This window comes from Microcaecilia unicolor, chromosome 7, assembly GCF_901765095.1.
Source record: "Microcaecilia unicolor chromosome 7, aMicUni1.1, whole genome shotgun sequence".
NCBI lineage: Eukaryota > Metazoa > Chordata > Amphibia > Gymnophiona > Siphonopidae > Microcaecilia > Microcaecilia unicolor.
The window spans coordinates 303,469,114-303,484,049 of record NC_044037.1 but is presented as its reverse complement, the minus strand read 5'-3'; the positions used below and the strand labels follow the sequence as shown (position 1 = coordinate 303,484,049).

Here is a 14,936-nt window from a genome sequence, read left to right as displayed (position 1 = left end):
TAGTTTAAATGTACTTGTACTGTAGCTTCACCCCTGACACAGCAGCCTTTGGGCAAAACTTGGCCACATCGGGTATCTGTTTTCAATAAACCGCCTGCTTCTTTACTGTGCTTGTTCCTGATCATCATTTCTTAGCATGTGTTCAGGCAGATGGTAGTATACTCCTATCACTTTTCTCCCTTTACACATGGAATTTCTATCCATAAAGATTCCAAGGTGTATATTGTATGCTATAAAACTTTGTCTATTTGCTTCAAAGTTCTCTAACATTTAACGCTATTCCTTCACCAGTTTGAACCACTGTGTTACTTAGATATAATGTGTACCCTGGTGTGACAGTGTTCCATTGATTACCTTCCTTCCACTTGGTCTTGGAAATGCCCTTTATATCTTTTCATTTAGTGCAATTATATTCTAATTCTCACATCTTATTTTTAGGTTTCTAGTGTTTGTATACATACACTTCAAACAGTGTTTTTTTTATTCCTATTAACAACTTGCTCAACAGATGATGGTAATAATGTGCAATCTTTCAAGTCTGTCTGCTCTTTATTTAAAGACAGCTGATCTAGTATGACCTTTATTGCAACCTCACTATCTGGATGCCCTGTCTTTCCTGTTTGGTGATATACTTCAAAGATACCTTGTTCCAAAATATGCACTTTTGAGTGAGTGACTGTCTGCCTTCCCCCCAGTGTCTAGTTTAAAAGCTGCTTTATCTCCTTTTTTTTAAGGTTGATGCCAGCAGCGTCATTCGACCCCTTGTTAAGGTGGAGCCCATCCTTCTGCAATACGCTTCCCCTTCCCCAGAATGTTGCCTCCTCCCTACAGCATCGTCTCATCCATGCATTGGGGCTCCGTAGTTCTGCCTATCTCTTGGCTCCTGCATGTGGAACGGGGAGCATTTCTGAAAATGCTACACTGGAGGTTCTGGATTTCAGCTTTCTACCTAAAAGCCTAAATTTGACTTCCAGAACCTCCTTTTCACATTTTCCTATGTCGTTGGTACCCACATGTACCATGACAGCTGACTCCTCCCCAGTGCTGTTTAAAATTTTATCTAGGTGACACATAAGGTCCACCATCTTCACATCAAGTAGATAAGTGACCAAGCAACCCTCATGTCCACCAGCCACCCATCTATCTACATGCCTAATGATTGAATCCCCAGCTAAAATGGAGTGGAGGAGTAACCTAGTGGTTAGTGCAAAGGACTCTGATCCTGGGGAACTGGGTTCGATTCCCACTGCAGCTCCTTGTGACTCTGGGCAAGTCACTTAACCCTCCATTGTCTCAGGTACAAATAAGTACCTGTATATAATATGTACACCGCTTTGAATGTAGTTGAAAAAAACCACAGAAAGGCGGTATATAAGTCCCCATTCCCTTTCCCTTTTCTTCCTGGGCAGAAGCCCCTGGAGACATGTCCTTGGTGTGAGATGATATTGCATCCCCTGGAGGGCAGGTCTTGGCTACAGGATCATTTCCTGCCTCTCCAAGGTGATGTTCTCCCTTCAAGTGGCCTTTCTTCTTCATGGCTTCACTGAGGTTGCCAGACTGGAGGTTGGACTTCACTACTATTTCCCTGTAGGACTCCTCTATATGTTCAAACAAATCCGCAATCAAGCGGAGAACTTGAATGCCCCACGGGAGAACGCTACTTTAGCCTCCAGGGATTGGACCCATTCCCTGAGTGCTAGGAGCTCTTTGCATAGAGTACACGCATATGACTTCTTGCTAACTGGGAATTTTCACTGCAGACTGCTGCCTGCATTTTATCCCAAATCTGATGAATCACCCTCAGCTGACCAAAAATAGCCTGCACCAATCTTACACACATGAGCATTAAGCATAAGCACAATCCAACCAAACACCTAGATTCCTACAAAGCCCCTTGAAGTGGAAGCCTTAACCATCCTAACTGCCAACAGCCCTACCCTCTCCCTTATAAGAGAATTCTGGGAAACAGAATTAGGCGGTGCTACTCAGGAACTTCAGTACAAGACTTTTATGTCCAAAAAAAAATAGCAATAATGCTAGGAGATCTGGTTGTGTCCAGAATATGGTTGATAAATAGTTTTGTGAAATTAGTCCTTGACTCCATTGTTTCTGAATGAGCTATAGCTTGCTAGAATTCTTCATACCAACAGGCCTTTTCTCTTCTGCCAGCATTATTATACTATTTAGGAAATAACTGTATGTTTCTTGTTGTGTTACTAAATCAGTCTTGTGTATTTCTGTACTTAACCAGATCCTACTAACTTCATTGGCATGACCAAAGAGTTTGATGAAAACAAAGAAAACAAGACCCCTGAAGGTTCCCAGGGTGATATGGACTGGCTGCAGCAGTATGATCTGGAACGTGAGAGGGAGGAACAGGAGCTGCAGCAGGCACTGGCACAGAGTCTCCGGGAACATGTAAGAGGACATGACTTAAACTACCACATGACAGCTCTCTGACTCTGTACATAAATTGAGAGATTAGGGGCCCAGCTACGGCCATCCTAGTAGAATTTTTACCTGATGTAGCAAATAAGGGTTTCTTCATCAGCAAGTAGAGAAATGCTAGCACACTTGTGTTGATGTCTTCTAGACAGACCTATACCATCATTATTAAGCCTTTGAAGATTTTATAAACATACTTTGCCCCCTCTCTCCTCAGTCTCTTCCACTCGGCTTCACCAGACAACAACATGCTTTCCTCTGCAGAAAATAAAACAAGGGAGGGGTGTTGATGGTCTAAAGATATTTAAATATGATCATAGTAACATAGTAGATGATGGCAGAAAAAGACCTGCGCGGTCCATCCAGTCTGCCCAACAAGATAAACTCATATGTGCTACTTTTTGTGTATACCTGACCTTGATTTGTATCTGCCATTTTCAGGGCATAGACCATAGAAGTCTGCCCCGCCTCCCACCACCGGCTCTGCCACCCAATCTCGGCTAAGCTTCTGAGGATCCATTCCTTCTGAACAGGATTCCTTTGTTTATTCCACGCATGTTTGAATTCCATTACCGTTTTCATCTCCACCAAGAGGGCATTCCAAGTATCCACCACTATCTCCGTGAAAAAATACTTCCTGACATTTTTCTTGAGTCTGCCCCCCTTCAATCTCATTTCATGTCCTCTAGTTCTTCTGCCTTCTCATCTACGGAAAAGGTTCATTTGTGGATTAATACCTTTCAAATATTTGAACGTCTGTATCATATCACCCCTGTTTCTCCTTTCCTCCAGGGTATAGATGTTCAGGTCAGCAAGTCTCTCCTCATAAGTCTTGTAACACAAATCCCATACCATTTTCGTAGCTTTTCTTTGCACCATACATTGTACAGTACCGTCACAGTGTTACTTCTATCATGAAATGTAGGTGTGTAATATATACACAGAAAGATAGAAAATGATGGCAGATAAAGATCGTATGGCCTAACCAGTCTATCCATCCATACCATTTTACTATGCCTTCCTTTCCCTTTGACATCCTGTATGCTCGTTCCATGCCTTCTTAAATTCAGATTTAGTCTTAGTGTCCACCAACTTCTCCAAGAGGCTGTTCCAGACAACCACCAGCTTTCAGTAAGGAAGTATTTCCTTAGATTACTCCTGAGCAGGGGCGTATCTGGAATCCGGCGGTAGGGGGGGCCAGAGCCAGAGAGGGGGAGGGGGCACATTTTTGCCGGCCTCCCTCCCCCCCCCCCCCCCCCGCCGCCGCCGCCTCTCTCCACCCCCTCCCCGCCGTCAACCCTCCCCTGTTGCTTACTTTTGCTGGCGGGGGGCCCCAACCCCCGCCAGCCGATGTCCCGACCCGCAATCTCCATATTTCGTCTTCCTCCGTGGCCATGTGCTTCAAGGAAGTAACGCTGCAGTGCTGATTCGTTGAATCCAGTTCGGCCTCTGACGACACCGAACTGGATTCAACGAATCAGCACTGCAGCGTTACTTCCTTTAAGCACATGGCCACGGAGGAAGACGAAATATGGAGATTGCGGGTCGGACCTCGGCTGGCGGGGGTTGGGGCCCCCCGCCAGCAAAAGTAAGCAGCGGGAGAGGGTTGACGGCGGGGAGGGGGGCCAGGGCGAAATCTGCGGGGGCCCAGGCCCCTGTGGCCCCACGCAGATACGCCCCTGCTCCTGAGTATTTCCTTAGATTACTCCTGAGTATAAAAACATAAAGAATTTAAAAAAAAAAATAGAGAGAACCACAAAACAAGTCAGACAGACATCTAATTATCGAAATTGAAGAGTAGGGCAACAGCAAAGTGGCTCACATGGCACTTGGTGCTCCTTCTATGGGGCCCACCTATGGACACTGCAACAGAGAATACTTTTTCACTTTCTTTTCTTTGGGCCCTAGTAATACTCCTGGTGAATCGCACAAGCCAGCAAAAATTGCTGTATCACCAGAGCCCCCCCCCCCCCCCCCTCACCCCCCCCCCCCAAAAAAAATGGGAGGCAAGTCAGCAAGATTTCTGCTGCTAAAATGGGAGACCTGTCTGTCATAGTAGACCATCCCCAAGGTTCTCATTCACTTCTCTCCCCCTCCCCCCTCATGGGGACAAAAGCAGTTCAAGGAACACCACCACACCTCACTTGAAATACTGGCCCAACAACACCAAAAAGTTTCCTGCTACAGCAAATCTCTAGCTCCTGCTCAGCTTGCCAAGGCAGACTGGGTTACATCATGAGCTGATGTCCCCATAGCTGTCCAGACCTCTACAGACTCAATGAACTTTACCAAGAGCTTCTATGGGCAAAAGAAGGACTTGAGTCCAAATTTGCAAATACTAGGGAATCAAAGGCCACATTGCCTCTCAGCAAATGCCTCAGTGGTTCTGAGGAGCTTGGGCATAGCTAGCATAGCATTCCTACTACCTTCATCCCAAAATCCATAGTATACCTTGCATCCTGTCGTACCTCTGTGATACAGAGATAGGTTGGTCTTATTCTTCAGGTAGATCAAGTTAAATTTCCATTACTTAATAGATATGCACCTAGCATGGACGATCCCTCATTTTTTGATAATCTGTCTTCTCAATTGGCATTGATTAATGTGGATAAAATAATTTTTGGAGGCGATATGAATGCCCACTGTTTTAAAAATGGCATCAGCTAGGCCTCTTTTGAAATGTCCTGCATTAGATGTTAACTTACCAAGTAATTATTACCTGATTTTCAATCTACCCTTTTTATTGAAAAAACTGTACAAAACCAGCTTATTAACTTTCTTGATTCTCATCAAATATTGGATAAATTTCAATTAGGATTTCGGACAGGTCATGATTACAGAACATTGTTAATGTCAACGTTTGATACAATTTGAACAGGTTTTTATAAAGGGTCCAGCTTTCTGCTTGTGTCCCTGGATATTTCTGCCGCTTTTAATACTATCTACTATAATAAAACTCACCCTCAACGTTCTGAGGACACTGACGTCAGTGAAGCCAAGCCCTGACTTCCTTCAAAAAGGTTCGAAGGTTCGTGGTGGTGAAGCCACCAAAATCGCTCCGGGCCCCGCCCTCGAGGGCGGAGCAATGGCAGAACAACGAAGGGGTTGGCCAGGGAGGGAGGGAGGGGTGTTGGCGACAAACACCTTGCTAGTGCCCGTTTCATTTGCTCTGAAATGGGCCTCTTTTACTAGTTAATCATAAAGTTCTTTTGCAGTGACTTCAAGCAATTGGGTTTCATAGGGATGGTTTATCAGTGGTTTGTTTCCGTTCTTTCCCAAAGACAATTTTGTGTTACTAATGGATTGGAATGGATCAATCTGAGATGATGGAGTGCTCATCAGGAGTGCCACAGGGATCTGCTTTATCAGCTACTTTATTTAACATCTGACACTTCTTTGTGTTTTGTTGACCTGGATTACAAGATTTATGCAGATGACATTCAGTTCTTTTTCAAATTAGAGCAACCTTATATGAAAAAATTGGATTTTTTGTTAATGTTATTAAATATGATTAATAGGTGGTTGGAGCTTAATCGCATAAAATTAAACATGAGTAAGACAAATCTCATGATCCTGACTAGTCACCCTATTGTAACTTTTCCTAAGTCATATTTGATTGCTGGTGAAGAACTTCAGTTTGTTTATAAGATGAAGGCCCTAGGTGTCATGCTGAATCCTGCACTCACTAGGCATGATCAAATTAGTAAAATGATAAAAAAACATTTTTTATAAATTGAAAGTTGAGGCATTTAAAAGATCTGTTAACAGGTGAGAATTTTTGAGTGGTGATTGAGCACTGTAATGCCTTATTTCAATTACTGTAATGCTTTTCTAATAGGAATACCCAAATGCTATTTGCAGTCATTACAAGTTGCTCAGAATGCTGAAGCGCGCGTTCTTACTGGCCTTTCGAAATATGATTAAATCACTGCCTCCTTGATCATGTTGCATTGGCTTCTTGCAGCTCCTTTCCACTCTTATCTCTCCCTAAGTTCCTCCCCGGAACTCCGTTCTCTGATCTGTACCCTTCTCTTACACTGCCAACTCCAGACTCCGTTCTTTTTATCTTGCTCCACCGTATGCTTGGAATAGACTTCCTGAGTCAGTAAGTCAAGCTCCATCTCTGGCCATCTTCAAATGTAGGCTAAAAGCCCACCTTTTTGATGCTGCTTTTTAACTCCTAACTCCTCTTCATTTGTTTAGTACCCATGTCTGTTTTATCATTCCCACCTTAAGTAATTCCCTTATCCCTTATTTGTCCTGTTTGTCTTGATTAGTTTGTAAGCTCTATCAAGCAGGGGCTGTCTCTTACATGTTTAGTGTACAGTGCTGTGTACATCTAGTAGCACTGTACAAATGGTAAGTAGTAGTAGATTTTAAGATTCTGTTGCTAGTTTTTAAAGTGCTTATTGGTAAGATCTCACCTGTCGTTTCTACCTCTTTTCATATACATCAGCCTGTCCTCTGCAATCTTCAACTGCTAATCTGCTTGATGTCCCCTCTTATAGGGCTATACATCTCGAAGAATATAGCTCTTCCATTTTTTATGTGATTGGCCCATTTTTGTGGAATGCTTTGCCCGGCAATATTAGAACCTTAACAGATTAAAAGTTTTTAAGGCGGCACTCAAGACTTTTTTGTTTCAACAGGCTTACCAAGAATCTTGATACGTTTTAAGATGCTTGATGATTTTATTTTCAGCTGCATTTGTATTGTTACTACTTTTATGTATGTTTACCTTGTTCTCCGCCTAGAATACTGGGGATAGCGTGCAATACAAATTTTTGTAAATACAGTGCACTCCATTTAAGTGCACGTTGGATAAGTGCATGATCTGTTTAACTGCATGCCGTACTTCAGTTCCGTTTTTGGCGCCATCAGTTTCTATGGGGACAAACTTCGGTTTAGCGCACCACTGATAAGTTTAAGATTCGCTTATATACATGGTTTAAGACCGCTCCTCTGCAGGAAAGACTTCGCATAAGCGCACGCACGGAATATGGAAGCCGATTGGCGCGTGACAAAGGCGGTAAATTTGAAATCTCGTTGGTTAACTGCCACAGGCAGAATAAGCGAAAGAATGTTGTTAGAGTGTACACTGGAGTCTTCGTCACGGCTGAACTGTAAGTCTTTAACACTGGCTGAACGAATACTACTACTACTACTTATTTCTAAAGCGCTACTAGACATACGCAGCGCTGTACACTTGAACATGAAGAGACAGTCCCTGCTCGACAGAGCTTACAATCTAATTAGGAATAGAAGTTCTTAAAAAATTAGAAAACAAACAAAGTCGAGCATCTATTGCTAAAGAATATGGTGTCAATCCCAGTCAAATTTCACGTGTCTTGAAGCAGAAAGATCAGCTTCTGGAAGACTGGCAAAACAATACAAACCCACACAGGAAACGTAAAAGGGCGGGAAAAGCTGAGGAGGTAGAAGATGCTCTTCTTTGGTGGTTTTCTCAAGTCAGGAGCAGACAGTTTCCTGTCAGTGGTCCACTGCTTATGGAGAAAGCTAACCAGCTAGCTGAAAGTCTTGGGCTAACTGAATTCAAAGCCAATGTTGGATGGTTGGAAAGATGGAAGGAGAGGAAACAACATAAAATTCAAGAAACAACATGGTGAGAAACAAGACGCTGATGACTTTGGTGCTGAAAATTGGGTTGTTTCAGTTCTTCCTACCATCTTGAACGAGTTTGCACCTCGTGACATTTTCAATGCTGACGAAAACGGTCTCTACTGGCGATCAATTCCTGATGGAACACTTGCATTCAAACATGCCAAAACTACTGGAGGTAAAACGTCGAAGGACCGACTGTCGATACTCCTTTGATGCAATATGGATGGGAGTGAGAAGTTGGAACCCCTCGTCATTGGAAAGAGCAAACAGCCACGTTGCTTCAAGAAAGTTAAGAGACTTCCTGTGTCATACGAGGCTAACACAAATTAATGGATGACTTGGGAAATTTGGAAGCAGTAGCTAAAGAAGTTAGACACTAGAATGCTGGCACAAAAGCGTCAGATTTTGTTGCTTTGTGATAATTGTGCTGCACACAGGGATGATGTCAGGCTGTCTAATGTCAAGGTGGTCTTCCTGCCACCAAACACTACCTCTCTGATCCAACCTATGGATCAGGGCATAATAGCCAATTTCAAACAACATTATCGGACTGTTGTGCTACGTCATCTGATGAGCGTTATTGATGACCAGACTGGCAAGGATAAACATGCTGTTGAACTGGCTCGTAATCTATCACTGTTGGATTCCCTTCATATGCAGAAAGAAGCCTGGAATCATGTTACACAGGCAACCATTGTGAACTACTACAAGCGGGCAAGCTTTGTTAAGGATGTGGAGAGGGTCGAAACAGATGCAGCTGTTGCAAATGCGTTAGATGAACAGGTTATTGACATCCCAGCCGGTGTTACTGAAGAGGAGTTTCATCGCTACATAGCTGTTGATTACAATCTACAGACAGCTGACGACAGCACTGATGTCGAGATATGCGCCTGCACGCAGGCAACAACGGCTGATGATAAAACAGATGAAATGAGCAGCGAGGCACATGCTGACGAAATTCAACAACCTCCTCCTGTCACTTTTGCAAGAGCGCTGGAGAGTCTCAACACCGTGCGGGCCTATCTGGAGGCCACTGGATGTCAGTGCAATGGCAATTTTTACCATCTGGCAGACATAGTCTATGGAATTCACAGACCCAATAGTGTACAGAGGATATAAGTAAGCCTAACGTCAGTCAATGGAGACTGTATACTGTACGTAAAATAATAAACAGTACTGTACATATGTTTATCAGATGTCAAGCTTCTTTAGGTCACAATGGTTAACTGCATGCATTTCTTTGGTCCCAGACCCTTGCTCTTAAGCGGATTGCACTGTACATACATGATCAGAAATAATTTATTTATTAATTTGATATACTGCCTCTTTTGAGCACTAGTTGAGGTGGTTTATATACAGTTGTACAGGTACTTGCACTGTCCCTAATCGGCTCACAATCTAAGTAGTATATTCTACCTGGGGCAATAGAGGGCTAAGTGACTTGCCTAGGGTCACACAGATCTGCAGAGGGAATTGAACCAGATTCACCAGGATCTTAACCTGCTGAGTTGTGTGGCACAGGCATGACAGGCGTATTTTCTGAGCGTTGGTTGTTCCTTTTCCTCTGGGGGTGTTTTTATAGTTACGGAGGTCTGTTCCTTTTATTGCTACATCTTAGCTTTGTCAGTAGAAATACTGCAGGGCTCAGGACTACACAGAACCTAATAAGGTAACATCATTAATAGTTCTCAGTCTCCCCATCTGCTGGTAGGAAGGCATATACCTACTCATGGGGGAATGGTCTAGAAAATTAGCAGTTAGGATCTAATTTCTCCCTAGTCCTGCAGAGGCCACCGTCCATTGCTTGGACGGTAGGCCTGGTCTCCTTCACTACCTCCACATCACTAAAGACATTCGCAGAACCTCACATCTTTTTATTTTTTAGATCTGCCAAGCAGGGTATGTCAGTAGCCAAATGTACTCTTTCACATTGGATTTTGGGCTACATTGATTCCTGCAACAGTAAGCTTAAGAACAGTAGTGCCATACTGGGACAGACCAAAGGTCCATCAAGCCCAGTATCCTCTTTCCAGCAATGGCTGATCCTTGTCGCAAGTACCTGGCAAGATCCCAAAACAGTATATTTTATGCTGCTTATCCTAGAAATAGGCAGAGGATTTTTCCCAAGTCATCTTAATAATGGCTTATGGACTTTTCTTTTAGGAAGATATCCAAACCTTTTTTAAACTCCGCTAAGCTAACCTCTTTTACCTCATTCTCTGGCAATGAATTCCAGAGTTTAATTACACATTGAGTGAAGAAATATTTTCTTTGATTTATTTTAAATTTACTACTTTGTAGCTTCATTGTGTGCCCCTTAGACCTAGTATTTTTGGAAAGAGTAAACAATCAATTCACGTCTACCCGTTCCACTCCATTCATTATTTTATAGACCTCTATCATATCTCCCCTCAGCCATCTCTTCTCCAAGCTGAAGAGCCCTAGCCGCTTTAGCCTTTCCTCATAGGGAAGTCGTCCACCCCCTTTATCATTTTCGTTGCCCTTCTCTGTACCTTTTCCAATTCCACTATATCTTTTTTGAGATGCAGTGACCAGAATTGCACACAATATTCGAGGTGTTGTCGCACCATAGAGCGATACAAGGACATTATAACATCCTCATTTTTTGTTTTCCATTCCTTTCCAAATAATACCTAAAATTCTATTTGATTTCTTCGCCGCCGCCACACACTGAGCAGAGGGTTTCAACGTATCATCAGCAATGACACCTAAATCCTTTTCCTGGTCGGTGACTCTCCAACGTGAAACCTTGCATCACGTAGCAATAGTTTGGGTTCCTCTTTCCCACATGCATCATTTTGCACTTGCTCATGTTAAATGTCATCTGCCATTTGGATGCCCAGTTTCATAAGGTCCTCTTGCAGTTTTTCACAGTCCTCTTGCGGTTTAACAACTTTGTGTCATCAGTAAATGTAATTACTTCACTAGTTATTCCCATATCTAGATCATTTATAAATGTGTTAAAAAAACAGGAATCCCAGTACAGACACCTGTGAAACTCCACTATCTACCCTTCTCCATTGAAAATTCTAACCATTTAACCCTACACTCTGTAACAATCTTTTAACCAGTTTTTAATCCACAATAGAACACTACCGCCTATCTCATAGCTTTCCAATTTCCTCTGGAGTTTTGCTTGAGGTACTTTGTCAGATGGCTTTTGAAAATCCAGATACACATTATCGACCAGCTCACCTTTATCCACATGTTTGTTCACCCCTTTAAAGAAATGTAGTAGACTGGTGAGGCAAGATTTCCCTTCACTAAATCCATGTTGCTTTATCGCAATCCATGCTTATGTATATGCTCTGTAATTTTGTTCTTTATAATAGTCTCTACCATTTTGCCCAGCACCGACGTCAGGTTCACCGGTCTGTAAATTCTCGGATCACCTCTGGAACCCATTTTAAAAATCAGTGTTACCCAGTACCTTGGTTTTAAAGATACATTACCAACAATAGTTCTGCACGTTCATTTTTCAATTCTCTGTACTCTGGGATGTATACCATCTGGTCCAGGCAATTTGCTACTCTTCAATTTGTCAAATTACCCCATTACATTTTCCAGGTTTACAGAGATTTGATTCAGTTTCTCTGACTCGTCAGCATACTATTTCTGGCACCGGTATCTGTTCCACATGCTGCTCCTCTAAGTTTTGGGGGGTTTTTTCAACTTCCTATTTTATGTCTCCTTTTTGAAAGTTAAATACTAACGTATTGGATTTCCTGTGTGTACTTACTCCAAAGTCGATATGTGGAGTGCCTCAGGGATCGGTGCTGGGGCCGATTCTGTTCAATATATTTGTGAGTGACATTGCCGAAGGGTTAGAAGGTAAAGTTTGCCTATTTGCGGATGATACTAAGATCTGTAACAGAGTGGACACCACGGAGGGAGTGGAAAACATGAAAAAAGATCTGAGGAAGCTAGAAGAATGGTCTAAGGTTTGGCAATTAAATTCAATGCGAAGAAATGCAAAGTGATGCACTTAGGGAATAGAAATCCACGGGAGACGTATGTGTTAGGCGGGGAGAGTCTGATAGGTACGGGCGGAGAAAGGGATCTTGGGGTGATAGTATCTGAGGATTTGAAGGCGACGAAACAGTGTGACAAGGTGGTGGCCGTAGCTAGAAGGTTGTTAGGCTGTATAGAGAGAGGTGTGACCAGCAGAAGAAAGGGGGTGTTGATGCCCCTGTATAAGTCGTTGGTGAGGCCCCACCTGGAGTATTGTGTTCAGTTTTGGAGGCCGTATCTTGTTAAGGATGTAAAAAGAATTGAAGCGGTGCAAAGAAAAGCTACGAGAATGGTATGGGATTTGCGTTACAAGACGTATGAGGAGAGACTTGCTGAACTAAACATATATACTCTGGAGGAAAGGAGAAACAGGGGTGATATGATACAGACGGTCAAATATTTGAAAGGTATTAATCCGCAAACGAACCTTTTCCGGAGATGGGAAGGTGGTAGAACGAGAGTACATGAAATGAGATTGAAGGGGGGCAGACTCAAGAAAAATGTCAGGAAGTATTTTTTCACGGAGAGAGTAGTGGATGCTTGGAATGCCCTCCCGCGGGAGGTGATGGAAATGAAAACGGTAACGGAATTCAAACATGCGTGGGATAAGCATAAAGGAATCCTGTGCCGAAGGAATGGATCCTCAGGAGCTTAGTCAGGATCGGGAGGCGGGGCTGGTGGTTGGGAGGCGGGGATAGTGCTGGACAGACTTGTACGGTCTGTGCCAGGGCCGGTGGTGGGCAGCGGGACTGGTGGTTGGGAGGCGGGGATAGTGCTGGACAGACTTGTACGGTCTGTGCCGGAGCCGGGGTTGGGAGGCGGGGCTGGTGGTTGGGAGGTGGGGATGGTGCTGGGCAGACTTGTGCGGTCTATGCCGGAGCCGGTGGTTGGGAGGAGGGGCGGGTGGTTGGGAGGCGGGGATAGTGCTGGCAGACTTATACGGTCTGTGCCCTGAAGAGCACAGGTACAAATCAAAGTAGGGTAGAGAAGGGCTATCAAAGTAGTGCAGGGTCTGTGCTGAAAGTTTTATTAGAGGACACTTAAGGACCTAGATTTGTATATTCTTCAGGGGAGGGGGATATGATTTGCATTAATACTTTTGAGAATTTGTATATCTCCCGCTGCTTTTTAATATATTTATAAATGATTTAGAGATGGGAGTAACTAGCGAGGTAATTAAATTTGCTGATGACACAAAGTTATTCAAAGTCGTTAACTTGTGACAGGATTGTGAAAAATTACAGAAGGACCTTACGAGACTGGGAGACTGGGCGGCTAGATGGCAGATGATGTTTAATGTGAGCAAGTGCAAGGTGATGCAAGTGGGAAAAAAGAACCCGAATTATAGCTACGTCATGCAAGGTTCCACTTAGGAGTTACGGACCAAGAAAGGGATCTGGGTGTCGTCGTCAATAATACACTGAAACCTTCTGCTCAGTATGCTGATGCGGCTCGAAAAGTGAATAGAATGTTAGGTATTAGGAAAGGTATGGAAAACAGGTGTGAGGATGTTATAATGCCGTTATATCACTCCTTGGTGCGACCGCACCTTGAGTATTGTGTTCAATTCTGGTCGCCGCATCTCAAGAAAGATATAATGGAATTGGAAAAGGTGCAGCGAAGGGCGACTAAAATGATAGCGGGGATGGGACGACTTCCCTATGAAGAAAGACTAAGGAGGCTTTTCAGCTTGGAGAAGAGACGGCTGAGGGGAGACATGATAGAGGTATATAAAATATTGAGTGGAGTGGAACAGGTGGATGTGAAGCGTCTGTTCATGCCACTAGGACTAGGTAGCATGCGATGAAACTACAGTGTAGTAAATTTAAAACAAATCTGAGAAAAGTTTTCTTCACCCAACGCGTAATTAAACTCTGGAATTTGTTGCCGGAGAACGTGGTGAAGGCAGTTAGCTTGGCAGAGTTTAAAAGGGGGTTAGACGGTTTCCTAAAGGACAAGTCCATAAACCACTACTAAATGGACTTGGGAAAAATCCACAATTCCAGGAATAACATGTATAGAATGTTTGTACGTTTGGGAAGCTTGCCAGGTGCCCTTGGCCTGGATTGGCCGCTGTCGTGGACAGGATGCTGGGCTTGATGGACCCTTGGTCTTTTCCCAGTGTGGCATTACTTATGTACTTATGTATGTAAAGTTTTTTTTTTTTTTTTTTTAAGTGGAAGGAAATTGTAGGACAGGACATGGAATAAGGCTCAAAGTTAATGGAAACAGGAAAAAATATTAAGGGGTAGATATTCAAAGTAATTTAACCAAGCAGGAGAAGCTCTTGCCTGGTTAAATTGCTTGTGCGGGGCTGTCCGCCAATACTTACTCAGCAGCACTTAACCAGGTAGTTTAGTGCTGCTTAAAATCGGCACTAACCTCCAAACATGAAGCAAACAACTTTATAGGTGGCCGGTTGCTGAGTCAGCATTTCTGCAGTTAAAAGTGCCAATATTCAGCACCTAACAGCCTGAGTTAAATTAATAGAACCACACAAAACACAATCCTATCTTTGTCCATTTTTACTTGACTTTTAAGTGCTATCGCACTTCTGAATAAGGGGGGTAGCCGGCCGCACATACCAGGCTATCCAATTCCGGTGCCCGGACATGGCCCATCATTGAATAACCAGGCATAACACCGCCACCGCTAGCCAGAAAAATACTGACCACCACTGGCTGAATATTTACCCCTAAATATTTCCTCTGGGAAGGGTGGTGAAGATATGGGACAGCATCCCAGTGGAGGCAATAGAAACAAAAAGCAGCAACCAAATTGATGAAGACAAGGAGTCCTTTGTTATAAAAGAGTGATGTGGAAAATAGAGATAAACT

At 43.3% G+C, this 14,936-nt stretch overlaps 1 protein-coding gene across 6 annotated transcripts in view; it reads left to right on the top strand.

The window, feature by feature from the left end:
• The window catches only part of USP37 (ubiquitin specific peptidase 37), a 252,593-nt gene that overhangs the window by 201,179 nt on the left and 36,478 nt on the right, over positions 1 to 14,936 (top strand). For all 6 annotated transcript variants that reach the window (XM_030208853.1, XM_030208852.1, XM_030208855.1 and 3 more), the window contains one exon: positions 2,252 to 2,418. In XM_030208853.1, coding sequence (XP_030064713.1) covers positions 2,252 to 2,418 — 167 coding nt within the window. The remainder of the gene's footprint in view (positions 1 to 2,251; positions 2,419 to 14,936) is intronic.